Genomic DNA, 21245 nt, shown 5'->3' with positions numbered 1-21245 from the left:
TCCCCAACCTATGAAAACACTTCACCACTGTGGATTTAAGTGCTACTGGGTGATCATCATTGAGGCAGGTCACCATGCTCTTCTTGGAACTGGTGTGGTTGAAGCCTACTTGAAGCAGATGGGTACCAAAGGTTGTCAAAGCAAAAGGTTAAAGAATTTCAGTGAACACACTGGCCAGTTGATCAGGACAAGTCTTTAGTACTGGTTCAAATTACCTCCCTCCCCTTTCTTGATCTTTCTGTCGCCATCTCTGGAGACAGCTTATCTACTGATATCTACTATAAGCCTAATGACTCTCACAGCTACCTGGACTATTCCTCTTCCCACCCTGTCTCTTACAAAAATGCCATCCCCTTCTCACAATTCCTCCGTCTCCACCACATCTGCTCTCAGGATGAGGCTTTTCATTCCAGGACAAAGGAGGTGTCTTCCTTTTTTAAACAAAGGGGCTTCCCTTCTTCCACCATCAACTCTGCTCTCAAACACATCTCTCCCATTTCCCGCACATCTGCCTTCACCCCATCCACCTGCCACCCCACTCGGGATAGGGTTCCCCTTGTCCTCACCTACCACCCCACCAGCCTCCAGGTCCAACATATAATTCTCCGTAACTTCCGCCACCTCCAACGGGATCCCACTACCAAGCACATCTTTCCCTCCCCAATTCTTCCTGCTTTCCTCAGGGATCGCTACCTACACGACTCCCTTGTCCACTCGTCCCCCCCCATCCCTTCCCACCGATCTCCCTCCTGGCACTTATCCTTGTAAGCGGAACAAGTGCTACACCTGCCCTTACACTTCCTCCCTCACCACCATTCAGGGCCCCAGACAGACCTACCAGATGAGGCAACACTTCACCTGTGAGTCAGCTGGTGTGGTATACTGCGTCCGCTGCTCCTTGTGAGGTCTTTTATACATTGGGGAGACCCGACGCAAACTGGGAGACCGTTTCGCTGAACACCTACACTCGGTCCGCCAGAGAAAGCAGAATCTCCCAGTGGCCATACATTTTAATTCCACGTCCCATTCCTATTCTGATATGTCTATCCATGGCCTTCTCTACTGTCAAGATGAATCCACACTCAGGTTGGAGGAACAACACCTTATATACCGGCTGGGTAGCCTTCAACCTGATGGCATGAATATTGACTTCTCTAATTTCCGTTAATGTCCTTCCTCCCCTTCTCACCCCATCCCTGACATACTTAGTTGTTTTTTTTCTCTCTCTCTGCCCATCACTCTGCCTGTTCTCCATCTCTCTTTGGTGCTTTTCTCCTCCCCCTTTCTTTCTCCCGAGGCCTCCTGTCCCATGATCCTTTCCCTTCTCCAGCTCTGTATCACTTTCGCCAATCACCTTTCCAGCTCTTAGCTTCATCCCACCCCCTCCTGTCTTCTCCTATCATTTTGCATTTTCCCCTCCCCCCACTACTTTCAAATCTCTTACTATCTTTCCTTTTGGTTAGTCCTGACGAAGGGTCTCGGCCCAAAATGTCGACAACGCTTCTCCCTATAGAAGCTGCCTGGCCTGCTGTGTTCCACCAGCATTTCGTGTGTGTTGTTTACAGGTCTTTAGTACTTGGCCAGGTACCCCATCTAAGCGAATGCTTTTTGTGGGTTCACCCTCCTGAAGGTTATTCACACATTGGCATCGGACTGAAACCTCAGGATCATCAGGGGCTGTGCGAGTTCGCGATGTTTTGACAGTCAAAGTTTGCTTAGAAGGCACTGAGCTCATCTGGAAGTGAAACCCTGTTGTCCACTATGTTGCTTGATTTAACTTTATAGAGGTGATAGTATTCAAGCCCTGCCACAAGTGTCAAGCATCCTTTGTTGATTCATGTTTGGTCCAGAATTGCTACTTCACCCATGAGATGGCTTTCTGGGGATTGTATCTGGACCTCGTGTAACTTTCTTGGTCACCAGACTTGATTGCCTGTGATCTGGCTCTCAGCAGATTGCAGATCTCATAATTGCTTTGATTGGGGAAGACCTTGAATGACTTTGTGGGAACACTCTTGTCTACAATTATTCTGAAAAATACAACCATGATGAATTCACTCAGATCCACAGACGAGTCCTTGAACACGACCCAATCCACCGACTCAAAGCAGCCCCGTAGCCACCCCTCTGCCTCCCACCACCACCTCTGTTGCCGTAATCTCTGGAGCTTTGCTCTTTAGCTTCTGCACGTATGCAGTTAGGACAAGGACAGCCAAGTGATCCGAGTTACTGAAATGCCAACTGGGTATGGAACAGTAGGCATTCCTCATCTTAGTTGGTGACAGTGATCCAGTGTGTTGGGACCTCTGGTGCTACAGGTTATGTACTGATGGTAACTGGCAGGGTTTTCTTCAAACAAGCCTGTGTGAAGTGCCTGACTATGATTTGAAATGCATCAGGATGGTTGGTCTGTTTCTTGTTTAGAGTTGGCATCATGCAGTATGTCAAGTGATTATAGTTTGCTGCTGGTGGCATGTAAACTGCCATCATGATTATGGAGAACTCCCTAGGTAAATAGAATGGACAGCATTTGACTGTTAGCTGTTCAAGGTCAAAGGAACACGAGTTTGACAAAACAGCCATATCAGAGCACCACCGAGAGTTAATAATGAAACACACACCTCCACCTTTTGCTTATTCCAAATCAACAGTTCAGTCCATTCAGTCAGTCGAGAAGCCTTCTGGTTTGACAGATGTACCATGTGTGCCGGATGACAGCCAAGTTTCATTCAAACAAACAACAGTCCCTTATCTTCCTTCCATGTAGCAATCTTGCCTTTGGGTCCTCAATTCGTTCTCCAGCGACTGCACATTTGCTAACAAGACGCTGGCTAGAAGAGGCCTCATCTTTCCGTATTTCAGCCTGCTCTGGAGTACCCCCCTCCTGCCTTGCTTCTGTCCACAGCCATGAAGCTTAGTCCACTTAGATGTGCTGTACCTGCCTAGTTCACACAATTGTGAAATCTGTAGATCATTAAGTTAATTTAAAACTACATTGCTTAAGCCTTAGAGAGAAATTACAGGCTGCAGATTGCAGTGAGAGTAATTTGTAACAGGTATATTTAAAAGTATATTTAGAAGTATTGTCTGCAGCACACAGAATGTCACCATGGTTCGTTCACCAGCACCATCGTGATAGTGGCTTGATAGGTGAAAAGCCAACACTCCAAAATACAGGACAAAAACGTTCCATGCTTATGCTTCAATATTCTTTTCAATCCTGTTATTAGTAACTTTCACTTAAAAGAAGTATTTCACCAATGGTAAACAGAGTTAAGCTTAGAGGATTCTTTAAACAGTAACACAGTACTACCATCTAGTGGCTTAACAGCTCAACAAAAGGCAAACTGCAGGTGTTAAATCTCAAGTCTACCCTCCTTCCTGGCTTGGAACACAACCTAGATTTTGAACAACTATTAGAACCACTGTCAGACACAAGGATGATGAGGTTACATTCCTGGCTCAGTCTCCGCACTGGCCAGCTTCTCATCCATGCCCACCTCAATGTCCTTCCACTGTTTTAATAGTCTGCAACATCATAACAGCTATTCGAATGTACCCATCCATTTCTGTTTGTGCTACTGACTCACCCATCTGTAACAATTTCTGCATGCATTCACATAGAGGACTTCAGTTCTGTCTTTGTGCACTCCTCTGGTAGAAATACTATTGTGCTTGTCTTGATAAATGCTGGGTATTATTATTTACTTTACTGTACTACACAAACAAATTGCTTTGCCATTTCTCTGAAACTTTCTAAATTTTCCTTCAATAGATCCTACCAACCCCACCATCTGTTTCAGCTTTATCAATAGTCAGTTCTGTGGTCTTCAAGGAAAGATGGTCCCCAAGATAACAGAATTCCAAAGATTATGCCACAGAACTTAATAGTGAGAGGGTAGCACAGTACATCATGGACAGGTGGTATAGGACCTCTGCTATCCAAAAGATGAACCCATCAGAACATGACCCATTCTTTCGGACATTTTGGTGAATGCTTTGTCTGTGACTCGTATCTCATTTTTTGCATATGCCAATAATTCCTGTGGTCTGATAGTCATCAAGGAGTAGGTAAAAGGAGCTGTGGAAGTAAAAGACTACAACAACACTGCCCTTGTCAGCAGGTTTAACAGTGAGATTGGGATTAGCACAGGGAGCAGAAAGCAGTAGTCAGAGGGGGTAAGATTAGATTGGATTGGATAAGTCAGGATGGTTGATATCACATCAACAACTAGGAATGAAAAAGTTGAGCGAGTGCTAAAGGCCAAAAGTGCGTGTGCAAGAGGAGGGTTTGAGGTGGGAGAAGTAGGGGAGGCAGGGAATCCTTGCCAAAGAATGAAAGGCAGAGGCAATGTAAGATCTCAATGTCATGGTAAGCTTGAAGCTCATTAAGGTGCAGGTGCAGAGGTATGAAGGCAAAGCCTTTGCTGATGTCAGGCTCAGAGAAGGGAGGGTTTGAGCTAGGGCAGGCATAGGATCAGAGAAGGGCATAGAGGGCTCATGGAGATGGGATGGTGACAAGAAGAGGGCTTAGCAAAGCTTCCTTACACGTTGAGTTCCTCCAGCACTAAGTGTGTTTACCTTGTGGGTGAACTCTATTTCAGCAGGAAATCTGTTGGTACAGAAAAGTGTTGGGGGTGGTAACAGGCTGCATTGAAATCAGGTCTGTTGTGGAGTCTTTAGTTAAAATCACAGCTGTGTACCATCATAACAAAGGTGCAAGGGAGATGAGTTTCTGCTTGCAGCCAAGTCGAAGATGTCTGCTACACAGTTCCTCTCAACTGACAGTCAACAGATCCTCCTAAAGTTAGCATAACTAAACATATCTTTTCCTGAAGAACACCTCAGTTATATAATTCTCCTCCCAGAAGAAATGAGGCTGTGGACTTGTGACCAAGTAGTTTTCTAGAATTTCAGCAGGGATACCAACTGCTCCTGGGGTCTTAAGTTTTTTTTTAAATTTGACTTCATGTTGGTCTGGGATGTTGGTGTGGCTGGACTGGACAGTCCATCTTCGGATGGACTTGAGGACAGTCTCATGGTTTGGTTCATTTTCTAAGTGGGCACCAACTACCTCACTGCTCTTAATAACAACCCTCTATCATTGGCTCCGAGTGGAGTGTTGGGCAAGGCTCATCATGGCAGTCAGAGAGTTACGGCACTCTTTCCACATACCAACTGTCCTTTGGGTCCTGAGACTTCTGTTGGATCCAAGCCTTCAGCTGCCAGTAGACCAGCCTCCTTTCCATTACAGTCTGTGGAATTTCAGTTAATTCACTCTTTGACCTTCCGGTTATTCTCATCAAACCAGGCTTTTTGGCAGAGAGGCCAAGAATCTCTCCAGTTACTGATTACTGGGGACTTCAGGGCACTGCAGATACTCTGCAGATTTTGCTGGTTGGTTGACATTGGGTAGACCATAAGGGGCTATATGAGAAGAAATTAAAATATGAAGTACAGCTAACTGGAACAGATAAACAACAGTGTCAGTAGACAAAACAAATGCTTTTGTACTTGTCACATGGTGGAAGGAATAGAGACCACCATTCTGTGAACTGGTTCTTCGCCAGGGACAACTGGAAGTGGAAATTACAATAACCTACTCGACAAAAGATTCTTTCCAAATAAGCCATCGCTTGTGAACTGTTCATCGGGAAGAAAGAAAACTGCAGACGTATGGAAGGACAGTCTGTGCCTGCAAACTGAAGGAACTTGAACTCAGTGTCTGGATGAAATGGCTGGAGCTGATTGAATTGGAAGATGAAGCAAGGGATGACATCAGAGGAAAGTCCTTATTTGGGAAAAGAGCAATGGGACCTGTAGCTTAGAGTCATAGCCTATGAAAGGTTGACACAGGCAAGCCAAAATCAGTGAAGACAAAGCATAATGGTGCAGAAATGATAAGACAATAAGAATGAAGGGTTCTGGATAATGAGTAGCGAGAATTCCCAACCAAAACAAAGAAGATGTCTCATGCCAGGAGTAGGAAAAAGGAAGTTTAGCCAACTGGAGATCCCCTATTGCGATATTATAAACTGAAGTGGTGGTTGGCCAGGGGTCGACGTAATTTGTGAATATTTGCATATATATTATCAAGTTACAATTTTGAATTAATTAAAATTTGTGTACTGAGTTAGCTAACCAAAGTTAGCTGGCCAGCAGTCAACATTTTGTGGGGACAAAATTGATTTTTATTGTACCAATGTTTCTGCTGCTGCTATTGTTTTGGGGGCAGGTTGATGGAGAGAACAGTGGATTAAACGGCGGTCATGATAGAGGTGATGTGGACATCACTCAGTCTGTCTTTTAGGTGATGACCAAGTAGCCACATTTATAGGACCAGGACTGTGTTGCAACAAGGTCACCTGTTCTGTAATCCTTTATGCAAAAACAACATTTTAGTTATTAGTTGTGCTTCAAGCATTTTGTCAGACCTGTGCTGTTGGTGACAACTTTCCTTTTGGCCTCTCACATCGTGCCAGAAGATCCCATCTTCTCCAACCTTGGCATTCAGATCAAGGTCATGAAAGAAACACTCACAGACCACACCTGGTCCAGGAGTAGCATGTACACATTGACGTCCCATGAGTACTAGTTCCAGGGTAGAGTAATTTAGATAATGAAATATTCATTCAGTCCATCACATAAGTCATAACACAGCAGACTACCTCATTCTGGATGTGACACTACAAAAACTAACCTCCTCTTCTGGTGTGTCCCTGCTCAAAGATTGAGTATTGTTCACTGCCTTGTTCTTGCACCTCCTGCTCCTGGTAATTCACTCAGGGTGAAGGTGTCAACACCATCTCAGTCCTACATTACTAAACTTCATTCAGCACCCAGTTTTGGATCCCTAAGGCAGGGAAACATTCTCCTTGCACCCAGCCTATCAAATTACTTACAAATTTTGTCAATGTTATAAGATTGCCTCTCATTCTTCTAAATGCTAGAGAACAGTTCTAACCTTTTTAAATTCTGCTCACACAGCAAATTCACCATCATGAGAATCAGTCTAGTGGATCTTTGCTGGTAAATATATCCTTCCTACAATTAAGAGACAAAGACTGTACAGGTGCAGTCTCATTAAGGCTCTGTACAATTTCAAAATGACTTCCTTACTCCCATTTTCAAATCCTCTTCGTAACAAAAGCTAACACACCAATTACCCTCTTAATTGGCCGATGCATCTGCATTGGTGTCCTTCAGTGACTTGTGTGTAGACACACCCAGCTTCCTTTGAACATTGACACTAACCAGTCTCTCATCACATAGCAAAAACTTTCCTGCTTTGTACACCAAAATAGATTATTGCGTATTTCTTCTTTCATTCCCTCTGCCTCCTTCTCACCCACTCACTAAACTTGCTATCCTCCCTTTGAAACTCTTCCCCTCCTCCATCATTACAATCCCATCTAGTTTTGAACCTTCACCATACTTGGGACAATGACAGGTGCACCCCTCAGGGAGAGCAACATAGATGGTTATAGAACTGGTACAACACACAGGCGTTAGTGGAAGGTTATTCCTTGGACTGCAGGCTTGTGATTAGTGGTGTGCCTCAGGGGTCAGTACTAGTCCCATAGTTGTTTGTCACCTCTATCAACAACTTGGATGAGAATGTACAAGGCATGGTTAGTAAATTTGCAAATGACCGAACAAGGATTGAATGGTTTTCTCCAGCTTCTGTTTATGAAGTTCTTGACACTGACAGCCACAAAAAGATGCCCGGTGATACACATACCAGGATGGGACCTTCACAGAATGGTGGGGCTCTGGGGAATGTTGGAGAACAGAAGGACCTAGGAGGACAAATGTGTGGTTCCTTGGAAGTGGCAAAAGAGTCAACCGAATGTGAAGAAGACTTCTGGCATGCTGGCCTTCATCAGTTAGGGCATTGAGTACAGAGGTTAAGACATTACTTGCATTTGTTGATGAGTACTGCATTCAGTTTTGGCTCCAAGAAAGATGTCACTAAATTTGAAAAAGTGTAGAGGATATTGCCAGTACTCGGGGGGCTGGCTGGTTAAAAAGGGTAGAACTTTATTCTCTGAAATATAGAAGACCTGAGGGGTGACCTTACAAAGGTGTATGAAGTCATAGAGAGGGTGAATGTGTCCATTTTCTCATTCTCAGGGAAAGAGAAGTAACAGGGACTCAAAGTAGAGGACATAGATTTAAGGTACGAAGGGACGGAGGTGCTAGTAGAGGTTGAGACAATAAGGATATTTAAGAGACTCTCATATAGGCACATGGATGTAAGAAAAATGAAGGGTTTGGCTGTTTTGGAACATTGTGCCAAAGAAAGCAGTCAAAGTAAGATTAGGATGGAGAATTAAAGTGGCAGATAACCAATAATCAATCACTACTTGATGGTAAGATAATTACTGACTGAAAGTTCACATCTCAGCATAAACTCCCCATCCCTTCCCACCATTGGTAATATCTTCATGAGGCACTGCCTCAAGAAGGCAATATTCATCAAAGATCCCCACCATCTGGGCCAAACTGTCTTCTTGCAGCTACTGTTGGGCAGAAGTACAGAAGCCTTAAGTCCCACATCAAGAAGTTCAAGGACAGCTACTTTCCTTCGACCATTTGGTGGTTGAACCAACCTGCACAATCCTAATCACTATAGTTTCTGACTATAACCACTTTGATTATGTTGTATAAAAATTGACTTAATTTTCTAATTGTGTTCTTTCTTGTCTGATTTTTTTTTATATAACTTATGCTTTCTGATTATCTGCTTCTCTGATACTGTGATGTTGCAGCATGTTTTTCAATGCATCTGGGTATACATGTACTTGAGCTGAAGGCAATAAACTCAACCTTGACTCTACACCTCCTGCTCCCACTGATGATTTCAAATGGTATCTCTGGGCCAACACACCCCCGTGGCACTTAGGTTAAGCACGGAGCACTTTTGACAGGACACGGTTAAGTGAAAAAGAACTCAAACTGAACACAGATCTGGAACACTGCAATACATACAGAGAATGAGATAGCAGCCCTCACCATGACTATTGGAATTATACAGTGAAAGGACAAGTTTAAAGTCCGGAGAGATGTGTCAGCAGCAGAAACATCACCTTGGTCTACGTCATGCTGACCAGTCAGGTAATACAGCTGAACTCCCTTTCTCTGGATCTGCAGCCAAACTGGAGAAATGAAGGTGAATTTTCCACCAAAAGTCTTTGCAATTTCATAACCATGGCCATTCCACTGCAAAAGTAAGAAAAAAAGATAATTGTATGGGAAAGATACAAGAATGCTAAACTCATCTAATTCTGCTTTAAATATATTCAAAGACACAGCTTCCATCACCTCTTGGTGAATAGTTTTCCAAAGATTAGCCTTGTTCAGGGAGAGGAGAAAAAAAATTCTAAATGAGGAGCCTTTTTGTTTAAAGATGGTCACTCCTAGTTCTAGATGCTCCCTCAAGAGGAAACATCCACAGTCAGATCTGTTTGGATTCAGCAAGGAGTGTTTGGAGTTTTCTAAACTCCAGAGGATATAAACCCAGCCTGCCCAATAATTCCTCATACAACAGCCTATTCATTGATACAATAGCTATCACTGAAGAGGTAGTGCTGAGGAAACTTGTGGGGCTGAAGATAGATAAGTCCCCTGATCCTGATGGAACACATCCCAGGCTACAGAAAGAAATGGCAGAGGTTATAGTTGAGGCTTTAGTGATAATTTACCAAAATTCTCTGGACCCTGGGCAGGTCCCAGCAGATTGGGAGAAAGCGCATGTCACACCACTGTTCAAAAAAGGATGCAGGCAAATGGCAGGTAACTATAGGCCAGTTAATTTAACATCTCTAGTTCGGAAAATGCTTGAAGCTATCATTAAAGAAGAAATAGTGAGGCATCTGGAAAGAAATGGAACCACCAGGCAGTCGCAGCGTGGATCCAGCAAAGGCAGGTCCTGCTTGACAAACTTACTGGAGTTCTTTGAGGCTATAATGAGTGCAGTGGATAGATTATTTACTTGAATTTCCAGAAGGCATTCGATAAGGTGACACATAAAAGACTTATACATAAGGATACGTAGAGCTGGGATAGATATATTAGCATGGTTAGAGAATTGGTTAACCAATAGAAAGCAGAGAGTTGGGATACATGGGTGTTACTCTGGTTGGCAATCAGTGGTGAACGGTGTGCCACAGGGGTCAGTGCTGGGCCCATGACTGTTCACAATAGACATTAACAACCTGGAAGAGGGGACCGAGGGTAGTGTATCTAAGTTTGCTATTGACACTAAATTGAGTGGAAAAGCAAATTGTGCAGAGGATACAGAGAGTCTGCAGAGAGATACAGATAGGCTAAGCGAGTGGGCAAGGGTCTGGCAGATGGAGTACGATGGTGGTAAATGTGAGGTCATCCACTTCGGAAGGGAAGATGATAGAGCAGATTATTAGCTAAATGGTAAAAGACCGCAGCACGCTGCTGTGTGTAGGTCTTTGGAGTCCTTGTGCATGAATTGCAAATGGTTGGTTTGTAGGTGCAGCAAGCTATCCCATGAGGCGGTGCGGCACAGCAGCCTTTCAGACTTGGTATTACTTTAATTTAATTTTCTAATTTAAGTTTGAATACACAACTTTGATTAGGGCACATGGATAACAGAGCGACTATCTACCATCACCAAATACTACTACAATACAGAGATCATCCCAAAACAAACCTTCACGAAGATCTGCTGGTCAAATTACGTGGAACGGGCCTACAATCCTCGGACTCGCCTGATGCTGGTAGCTGGAGATGGCGACGTCGCAGTGATGTGCAAGGAAGCGGAAGCGAGACAAGCGGGCAGGGGACCATGCCAGGCAAAAAGCAAACCCTAGCCAGACGGCTCTCCCGTCCATTCTGCTATCCAATGTCTGCTCCGTGGACAATAAATTGGACCACATCCAACTACAATGAAATACTCGGCAGGAGTACAGAGTCTGCTCTGCATACGTTTTTTACAGAAACATGGCTCACTGAGGGAATTTCAGGCGCCACCATTCAGCTGGATGGGTTTGCCTTGTTTCGAGAAGACAGGGACGCAGCTCTCTCTGGTAAGACTCATGGTTGTGGTTTGTGTGTTTACATCAACACGGAATGGTGCAAGAACTCCGTGCTGGTTTCCAGACACTGCTCATCGTTAGTGGAGTTTGTGGCAGTTCGATGCAGACGATTTTATTTGCCACGGGAATTCACCTCTGTTCTTATATTCAGTGTCTACATCCCCCCCGACGCTAATGCTAAGGAGGAGCTCTGTGAACTGTATGGGGTTATTAGCGAACTGCAGAACGCACACCCTGATGGACTGTTTATTGTCGCTGGTGATTTCAACCACGCGAACCTTAAGTCAGTGCTCCCCAAATTCCATCAGTATGTGGACTTTGCAACGAGGGGGGAGAACGCGTTAGACCTGGTTTACACAAACATTCCCGACACGTACCAGGCAGAGCCCCGCCCCCACCTCGGTTACTCAGACCGCATCTGTTATGCTAATCCCAGCATACAGACCGCTGGTCAGGCGCTCCAGACCAGTTCGGAAGCAGGTGAAAACCTGGCCTGCAGGAGCTATCTCTGCTCTTCAAGACTGCTTTGAGAACGCTGACTGGCACGTGTTCAGGGAGGCCGCAACCGATGGCGACTCTACCAACTGAGAGGAGTACACAGCATCAGTGACCAGCTACATCAGCAAGTGCATTGATGATGTTACTCTGTCCAAGACCATCACTACACGCGTTAACCAGAAGCCATGGATAACCACAGAGGTGCGCACGCTGCTGAGGACCCCTGACTCCGCCTTCAGAGCAGGCGACAAGGCAGCCCTAACAACAGCGAGGGCCAAACTGTCCCAGGTCTGTAGTCTAGTGTAGTTGTTTTTTTTTTGTTTTTTTACATAGTTCAGTCTAGTTTTTGTACTGTGTCATGTAACACCATGGTCCTGAAAAACATTGTCTCATTTTTACTACGTACTGTACATAGCAGTTATGGTCGAAATGACAATAAAAGTGACTTGACTTGATTTGACTATCAAGGCGGCAAATGGAAGGTCGCCTTCATTGCTAGAGGAATTGAATTTAAGAGCAGGGAGGTTATGCGGCAACTATACAGGGTACTGGTGAGGACGCATCTGGAGTACTGCGTGCAGTTCTGGTCTCCTTACTTAAGGAAGAATATACTGGCTTTGGAGGCTGTGCAAAGGAGGTTCACCAGGTTGACTCCAGAGATGAAAGGTTAGACTATGAGGAGAGGTTGAGTCGCCTGGGACTGTATTCACTGGAATTCAGAAGAATGAGAGGTGATCTTATTGAAACATATAAAATATGAAAGGGATAGATAAGATAAAGGCAGGAAAGTTGTTTCCACTGGTAGGTGAGACTAGAACTAGGGGATAAAGCCTCAAGATTCAGGGGAGTAAATTTGGGATGGAGATAAGGAAGAACTGCTTTTTCCAAAGAGTGATGAATCTGTAGAATTCCCTACCCAATGAAGCAGTGGAGGCTACTTCAGTAAATATATTTTAAGTCAAGGTTGGATAGATTTTTGCACAGTAGGGGAATTAAGGGTTATGAGGAAAAGGCAGGTAGGTGGAGATGAGTTCAAGATCAAATCAACCATGATCTTATTGAATGGCAGAGAAAGCTTTGAAGGCCAGATGGCCTACTCCTGCTCCTATTTCTGATGTTCAGTCAGTCTGATAAACCTTCTCGGAACTACTCCCAAAATATCAACATCCTTACTTTAATGACCAGACCAAGACTGCCCATACATCTCCAGATGTTGTCGTACCAGCATCCTGTAAAAGGGGTCAAAATATACTGAGGAACAAGATCTTGCCAATATCCTGACCACAATTCTGTATTAGTCAGATCCTCACCAAGGCTCCATGGTGAACAGCTTCATTTTCAGGTCCAGTACAGCCATTTTGAGCATATTCTCTGAACAATGGTTTATCTGGTATTCAAGTAACCAGCTGTAATATTTTGATGTACTATGTCTAGATCTTGGGTACTAGTCTACAAAGTACCCAGGTCATCTTTCAGGAGCAGTGTCTCAGAAAGGCAGCATCCAGTATTAAGGACCTCCAGCACCCAGGACATGCCCTTTTCTCAATGTTAACATCAGGTAGAAGATACAGAAGCCTGAAGACAGACAGACATACTTTATTGATCCCAAGGGAAATTGGGTTTCGTTACTGTCGCACCAACCAAGAATATTGTAGAAATATAGCAATATAAAACCATAAATAATTAAATAATAATAAGTAAATTGTGCCAAGTGGAAATAAGTCCAGGACCAGCCTATTGGCTCAGGGCGTCTGACATTCCGAGGGAGGAGTTGTAAAGTTTCATAGCCACAAGCAGGAATAACTTCCTATGACGCTCAGTGTTGCACCTCGGTGGAATGAGTCTCTGGCTGAATGTACTCCTGTGCCTAACCAGTGCATTATGGAATGGATGGGAGACATTGTCCAAGATGGCATGCAACTTGGACAGCATCCTCTTTTCAGACACCACTGTCAGAGAGTCCAGTTCCACCCCCACAACATCACTGGCCTTACAAATGAGTTTGTTGATTCTGTTGGTGTCTGCTACCCTCAGCCTGCTGCCCCAGCACACAACAGCAAACTTGATAGCACCACAGACTCGTAGAACTTCCGCAGCATCATCCAGCAGATGTTAAAGGACCTCATGCTCCTCAGGAAGTAGAGACGGCTCTGACCCTTCTTGTAGACAGCCTCAGTGTTCTTTGACCAGTCCGGTTTATTGTCAATTCGTATCCCCAGGTATTTGTAATGTCCACACCGACCACACTGATGGAAACAAGGGTCACTGGTGCCTTAGCCCTCCTCAGGTCCACCACAAGCTCCTTAGTCTTTTTCACATTAAGCTGCAGATGATTCTGCTCGCACCACGTGACAAAGTTTCCCACTCTGCCTCATCTCCCTTGCTGATGCATCCAACTATGGCAGAGTCATCAGAAAACTTCTGAAGATGGCAAGACTCTGCGCAGTAGTTGAAGTCTGAGCTGTAGATGGTGAAGAGAAAGGGAGACAGGACAGATCCCTGTGGAGCCCCAGTGCTGCTGACCACTCGGTCTGACACACAGTGTTGCAAGCGCACGTACCGTGGTCTGCCAGTCAGGTAATCAATAATCCATGACACCAGGGAAGCATCCACCTGCATCACTGTCAGCTTCTCATCCAGCAGAGCAGGGCAGATGGTGTTGAACACACTGGAGAAGTCAAAAAACATGACCCTCACAGTGCTCGCCGGCTTGTCCAGGTGGACGTAGTCACGGTTCAGCAGGTAGACGATGGCATCCTCAACTCCTGGTTGGGGCAGGTAGGTGAACTGGAGACACACACTCAGTCATTCAGGAACAGCTTCTTTCCCTCTGCCATCCAATTCCTAAATGCACATTGAACCCTTGGACGCTACCTCACTTTTTTTTTAAAGTATACAGTTATTTCTATTTTTGCACATTTTAAACCTATTCAACATATGTAATTTTTACTTGTTTATTTATTATTTTATTCTCTGCTAGATTATGTATTGCATTGAACTGCTGCTACTAAGTTAACAAATTTCACGTCACATGCCGGTGATAATAAACCTGATTCTGAAACACATGGCAACAACAAAGACCATTGGTTTGTGTACTTCCACTATTCTTGACCCATTTGTGTTCACTGTTTCGTTCCATGATTTAATTCCCTCATGGCCGACATCTCTGTCATTAAGTTGATCGTAATCAAAGAGTTTTTTGTGCAACATTGGGTGTTATTAGTTAGGACTGCTGTTCAAGGCATTTGATACCACAGTGATTCATTATCCAATTATAAGATAAAATTGGCTGTCAATCAGAATCAGGTTTATTATCACCAGCATGTGACGTGAAATTTGTTAACTTAGCAGCAGCAGTTCAATGCAATACATAATATAGCAGAGAAAAAAATAAAAATAATAATAAATAAATCTATTATGTATATTGAATAGATTAAAAAATGTACAAAAACAGAAATAACTGTATACTTAAAAAAAAGTGAGTTAGTGTCCAAGGGTTCAATGTCCACTTAGGAATCAGATCACAGAGGGGAAGAAGTTGTTCCTGAATCGCTGAGTGCGTGCCTTCAGGCTTCTGTACCTCCTACCTGATGGTAACAGTGAGAAAAGGGCATGCCCTGGGTGCTGGAGGTCCTTAATAATGGACGCTGCCTTTCTGAGACACCACTCCCTTGAAGATATCCTGGGTACTTTGTAGGCTAATACCCAACATGGAGCCGACTAAATTTACAGCCCTCTCCAGCTTCTGTCGTTCCTGTGCAGTAGCCCCCTCCCCCCCCCATAATAGACAGTGATGCAGTCTGTCAGAATGCTCTCCATGGTACAAGATCTATCATAGAAGTTTTTGAGTGTATTTGTTGACATGCCAAATCTCTTCAATTCCTAATAAAGTACAGTCACTGTCTTGCCTTCTTTATAACTATATCAGTAGTTTGGGACCAGGTTAGATCCTCAGAGATCTTGACACCCAGGAACTTGAAGCTGCTAACTCTCTCCACTTCTGATCCCTCTATGAGGATTAGTATGTGTTCCTTCATCTTACCCTTCCTAAAGTCCACAATCAGCTCTTTCATCTTACTGACATTGAGTGCCAGGAAGAAATGGAGGTTGCCATTTTGTGAAGCTGCTTTTTATCCTCTATTTTGTGAAATGGTTTTATATCAAAGTGCTTTAAAATGGGCACAGTGATGCTCCTAAACTAGAGATAATTTCCAAATGAAAAGTCATTTGAGGTGCCTGTTTGTAAGACAGGTTTATCTTACCTGATAACCTGAGCCTAGCAACTGGCTGGTCTGCTCTGATTCAGAACAGAGACATTAATTATAAGTTGTTAATTATGAGAAGGGCAATAAAATAATGCTGGCTTGGACCAGAGAAAATGGGAAGCTGACACAGGTGAGCATGAAGGACAGAGCCAATGTGATCGAAAAGCAACATTTGAACTGATAAGAGTATAAGAACGAGGGGCTCCAAATGCAAAGCAGTGGAACTCCAACGACTATCTATTGCAAGGAAACCCCTCCCCCATCCTCCCACCTGTGGCTAGAAGAATCAATTGTATGGCCAACGGAAAATACCCAGGAGGTCTCAAGATGGCGCTTATGGAGTAAACGGCTTTTGGCTTTGCTCCAAACCTTTTTACGTCTTTTTAACCTACAAACACCCCTTAAATGATCTTTTTATACTTATTCTAAAGGGGTTTAAACATACAGAATTTTTCTTTTTAACTATTCGATCTATTTTTAACTCGCTGAAATGTCTAAAGCAAAAGAATCGAAACAGACGAAAGAACCGATAACTTTAGAAACTATTGTAAAGCTTATAGAAGCTAAATTTGCAGGTCTGGAGAGAAAAATAACCGAACAGCTTTTTGCGTTTGATGAGCGTTTAAAATCATTCGAAGGAGAACTTCAAACACTTACACTGGAACTACAAAAACAACAAGCAAGTATTTTGGTACTTGAAGAAGCCGCTTGCAAAAAAGAACATATTATCGAAACTTTGCAACAACAGCAAGCTTCGACTTCTCAACAGATGGATCGTTATAAATCTAAAATTACTGATCTTGAAAATTGCTCTCGAAGACAAAATCTTCGGCTAATTGGGATTCCGGAAAAATTTGAGAGCGGTGATCTTACCGTTTTCTTTTCTAAACTAATGGATGTATTCGGTTCAGAAGTTCTGGACTCTCCTCCAATAATCGATCGTGCACACCGTGTCTCTCGCTATCATTCTGATTCAGATAAACCACGGCATGTAATTCTCTGGATCCATTACCCTTATACCAAAGAGCATCTGATTCGGGCGGCTCAGAAAAAGGGTATGATTAACTTTCAAGAATTTAAATTTCGTATTTTGGAAGATTATAGCCCTGAAGTTTTAAGGGCAAGAATGGCTTTTAGACCGGTTATGTCGAAATTTCACCAGAAAGGCTACAAGCAAGCGCTGTTATTTCCAGCGCATCTGAGAGTTACTTCTGAAGATGGAACTGTTCGGCTGTTTAAATCTCCAGCGGACGCTCAAAGTTTTTTGGAACAATGACACTCTATCAGGTTGACTAATGTAATAATTAGTCTATAAATTTCGATCTCTTACAGAATGATGCGTTTTTTTTTGGTATGGCTGACATGTATTTTTTATATATTGTAAAAGTTCTCTTTTTTTGGTTTATTCTGATTTTATTTTTTTATATTTTATTAATCTATTAACCTTGAAAATAACTGATTAGGGTTCCTTTTTTTAAGTTTGTATAAGATTTTTTATATTTTTAACATTTAAATATTAAGATTTAAAAAAAAATAATGAAATGGCATTTCTTCTTCCCGACAGACTCTAGTGCTTGGAACATCATATCCGTTTTGATGAGTTTAAAAGCTTTAAACTCTCATTTAAAATACTAATTTAGTATTATTTATTTATGGGTTTTATCAATTTAATTTTTTAACCCTTTTGTTATATATAATACTAATTTTATATTTTAACTTTTGTTATATTAACCCTTTCTTATAATATGGGTTGTTCGTATTTTTTTCAATTTTTTTTTTGTCTGAGTTGCCGTCCTGAGACACGGGGGTAATTTTAGTATTAGATTGCCTGCTTGCCTCTTTTTGGCTTTTTTCCTGGGGTTTCGAGGGTGGAGGGAGGGGGATTTTTCTTTTTCTTTTTTCTCTTTTTGCTTGTTTTTTGCATAGTTTTATTTCATGGGCCTATATGAAACTACAAAAATGGTTGCAGTGCCGTGACTTCCGGTTTCTCCTTGAACTCACTTCCTTCTTCCGGGTTCATGAGTTCACTTTCTTTTTTAAACTTATGTGTTAACTGTAATAAATATTGTCAATATGGATAGGATTATTAATTTTGTTTCTTGGAATACTAATGGTTTAAATCATCCGATCAAACGAAAAAAAATATTCAAAGTATTCCATAGAATGAATGCCAATGTTATTTTTGTGCAGGAGACTCATGTAAGGAAGCTGGATAGTCAATGTTTTTTTAGGTTTTGGAAGGGAAAACAGTATCACGCAAATTCGCAAGCCAAAGTAAGAGGTGTTTCTATTTTTATAGACTCATCAACTTCTTTTATACATCATGAAACAATTTCAGATCCACAAGGTAGATTTTTGCTTATTACTGGTCTACTTTTTAATCAAAAAGTTGTTTTAAATTCTGAAGATCAGACTGGGTTTATTAAAAATCGCTATTCATCTTTTAACATTAGAAAATTAATTAATATTATTTATACTTCATCTAAAATACCAGAATGTGTTATTTCTTTAGATGCTGAAAAAGCGTTTGATAGAGTTGAATGGCCATATTTATTTACTACAATGCAACAATTTAATTTTAGTTCAAAATTTATATCATGGATTAGATTAATATACCATAAACCTTTAGCTTCGGTTTTTACCAATAATCAAAGATCCCCTTTTTTTCAGCTATTTCGTGGTACAAGGCAAGGTTGCCCTTTAAGTCCTTTACTATTTGACATTGCTTTAGAACCGTTGGCTACAGCTATTCGTGAATCACCTAATATTCTGGGTATTACCCGTGGGGAGAGGATGTATAAAATATCATTATATGCTGATGATTTGTTATTATATATATCTGACCCTGAAAGATCTTTCCCTGCTATTCCATCTTTGCTTGCTCAATTTAGTAATTTTTCTGGTTATAAATTGAATTTTAACAAGAGTGAACTATTTCCATTAAATATGCAAGTTCCAATTTATAAACATTTACCATATAAAATTGTTACAGATTATTTTACTTACCTAGGTATTAAAATTACTAAAAAACATAAAGATTTATTTAAGGTTAACTTTTTACCTTTAATTGATCAAATTAAGCAACTTGCTATTAGGTGGTCTCCACTATCTTTGTCATTGGTTGGTAGAGTTAATGCTATTAAGATGATGATACTACCTAAATTCTTATATTTATTTCAAGCATTACCAATTTTTATTCCTAAAGCTTTTTTTGATACTATTGACTAAAATATCTTCTTACTTGTGGCAGAACAAAAATCCTAGATTGGGTAAAAAATATTTACAGAAGCCTAAGAAGGAGGACGGCTTGGCTTTACCAAACTTAAGATTTTACTATTGGGCAGTCAATATACGGTATTTAATATTCTGGACACAAGAATGGACTATAGCTACTTGCCCACAATGGGTAAATTTGGAATGTAAATCTGTGCAAGATTTTTCACTGATTTCAATCTTAGGATCTTCACTTCCTTTCTCTTTATTCAAATTGAATAAACAGATAACTAATCCTATAGTCAGATATACATTACGAATTTGGTTTCAATTTCCTAAATTTTTTGGTTTGAATAAATTTATTTTATCATGTCCTTTAATATCTAATTATTTTTTTCGGCCTTCATCTATGGATCAAGCTTTTCTTTTATGGAAAACAAAAGGTATAACATGTTTTCGTGATCTGTTTCTGGATGATAACATTATGCCCTTTGAACAGCTATCTAATAAATATAATTTACCTAAAACCCATTTTTTTTTGATATTTGCAAGTTAGAAATTTTTTGTATAATGAGTTACAGTCTTTTTCGAAAGAATGTCCATTGGACATTACAGATATAATTTTAGCCCTTAATCCTTATCAAAAGGGTTTAGTAGCCATCATTTATAAGATGATCATGAATTTACAGTTAGATGTATCAGAAAAAATTAAGAAGGAATGGCAAGAAGAGTTGCATTGTTCTATATCTACTGAGCAATGGGAAAAAATTTTATTATTGGTAAGTTCATCCTCTATTTGTGCTAAACATGCCCTAATACAATTTAAGGTTGTACATAGAGCTCATATGTCTAAGGATAAACTGGCTCGATTTTATTCTCATCTTAATTCAACCTGCGATAGATGTCATTCTGATGTTGCTTCATTGACTCATATGTTCTGGTCTTGTCCTTGTTTACAAAATTATTGGAAAGATATTTTCAGTATTATTTCAAGAGTTTTAAATATTAATTTTCAACCGCATCCTCTTACTGCAATTTTCGGTTTACCAATGACGGATAATAATCGTTTATCCGCTTCATCTCAACGAATGATTGCATTTGTTACATTAATGGCCAGAAGATCTATTTTATTGAATTGGAAAGAAATTAATCCTCCAACTGTATATCAGTGGTTTTCTCAAACTATTTCTTGTTTGAGTTTAGAAAAAATTAGAAGTGTGGTTTTTGATCCTTCAGTTAAATTTGAAGAAACTTGGAGACCTTTTATTCAACATTTTCACATGAGTTGAATTGTCTTTTCCTAAACCTTACTTATATTATCCTTAATTAATTGGATGGAGGTTCGGAGTTATTGGCACTACTGTATATGTACTAAATGTTATTCAATGGCCCATGTTGGTTAGTGTTTTTTTGGGGGTTTTTTTTCTTTTTTTTCCTCTTTTTACTTCTTTGTTCATTAATGTTCTGAGTTTGAGAGGTTATATATTTTTATTATTATATATCTGAATGTCTATTTAAACTATTAATTATGTACTCTCAAACATTTTGTATTCATGTTTCATTTATGTTTGTTTAAAACTAATAAAAAGATTTAAAAAGAAAAAGAAAGGAAAATACCCGATTTCAGTGTGAAAATTGGAGAAGTCATCTGAGTGAGTATTGGTACAGAGGGAACAGTAGAATTCATGCTTCAAGTTGGTCCAAGTTGTTGTGCAATGACAATGAAGTGATAATTAATTAGTTGCGTAGTGAATGGTCTAAGCTAGATCAGTTGATGATAGTCAACAGAATTTAGCATTCCCCAGTCAGCTCAAAAAGGAAAAATAGAGGCCTGGGACCCTTGTTTCGAGTCAAACCAAATTAAAATGGTAAAAGGAAAGGACAAAAAGATTGGAGAGATTGTGTGTATTGTTATATACCGGGGGTCGGCAACCCACGGCTCCTGAGCCGCATGCGTCTCTTTCATCTCTGTGCTGCGGCTCCCTGTGGCTTTGGAAAATAAATGGTATTTAATTAAAATGTATTTTATGTTAGTTTGTTAGTTTTTGAAATGAAATTCTAAATTTGAAGATTATGGTGATCTTGTACAATCTTAATAAAACGTTATGGCAACCCATTTCCTGGCACATCCGAACCGGCTCACAATTAGCCAGCATTCAGGCTAAGGGAGATAGCCTACAGGGGTTTGTGAGTACAT

General features: G+C 41.2%; 1 protein-coding gene across 2 annotated transcripts in view; it reads right to left on the bottom strand.

The window, feature by feature from the left end:
• The window catches only part of chid1 (chitinase domain containing 1), a 150007-nt gene that overhangs the window by 109626 nt on the left and 19136 nt on the right, over window positions 1-21245 (bottom strand). The window contains exon 3 of one of the 2 annotated variants that reach the window (XM_059975398.1): window positions 9090-9222. The exons of the other annotated variant lie outside the window; for it this stretch is intronic. Coding sequence (XP_059831381.1) covers window positions 9090-9222 — 133 coding nt within the window. The remainder of the gene's footprint in view (window positions 1-9089; window positions 9223-21245) is intronic. 2 annotated transcript variants of the gene reach the window in all.

Source organism: Hypanus sabinus, chromosome 7, assembly GCF_030144855.1.
Source record: "Hypanus sabinus isolate sHypSab1 chromosome 7, sHypSab1.hap1, whole genome shotgun sequence".
Classification (NCBI taxonomy): Eukaryota; Metazoa; Chordata; class Chondrichthyes; order Myliobatiformes; family Dasyatidae; genus Hypanus; species Hypanus sabinus.
The sequence above is the reverse complement of the archived record's forward strand: the minus strand, read 5'-3'. Positions and strand labels throughout refer to the sequence as shown.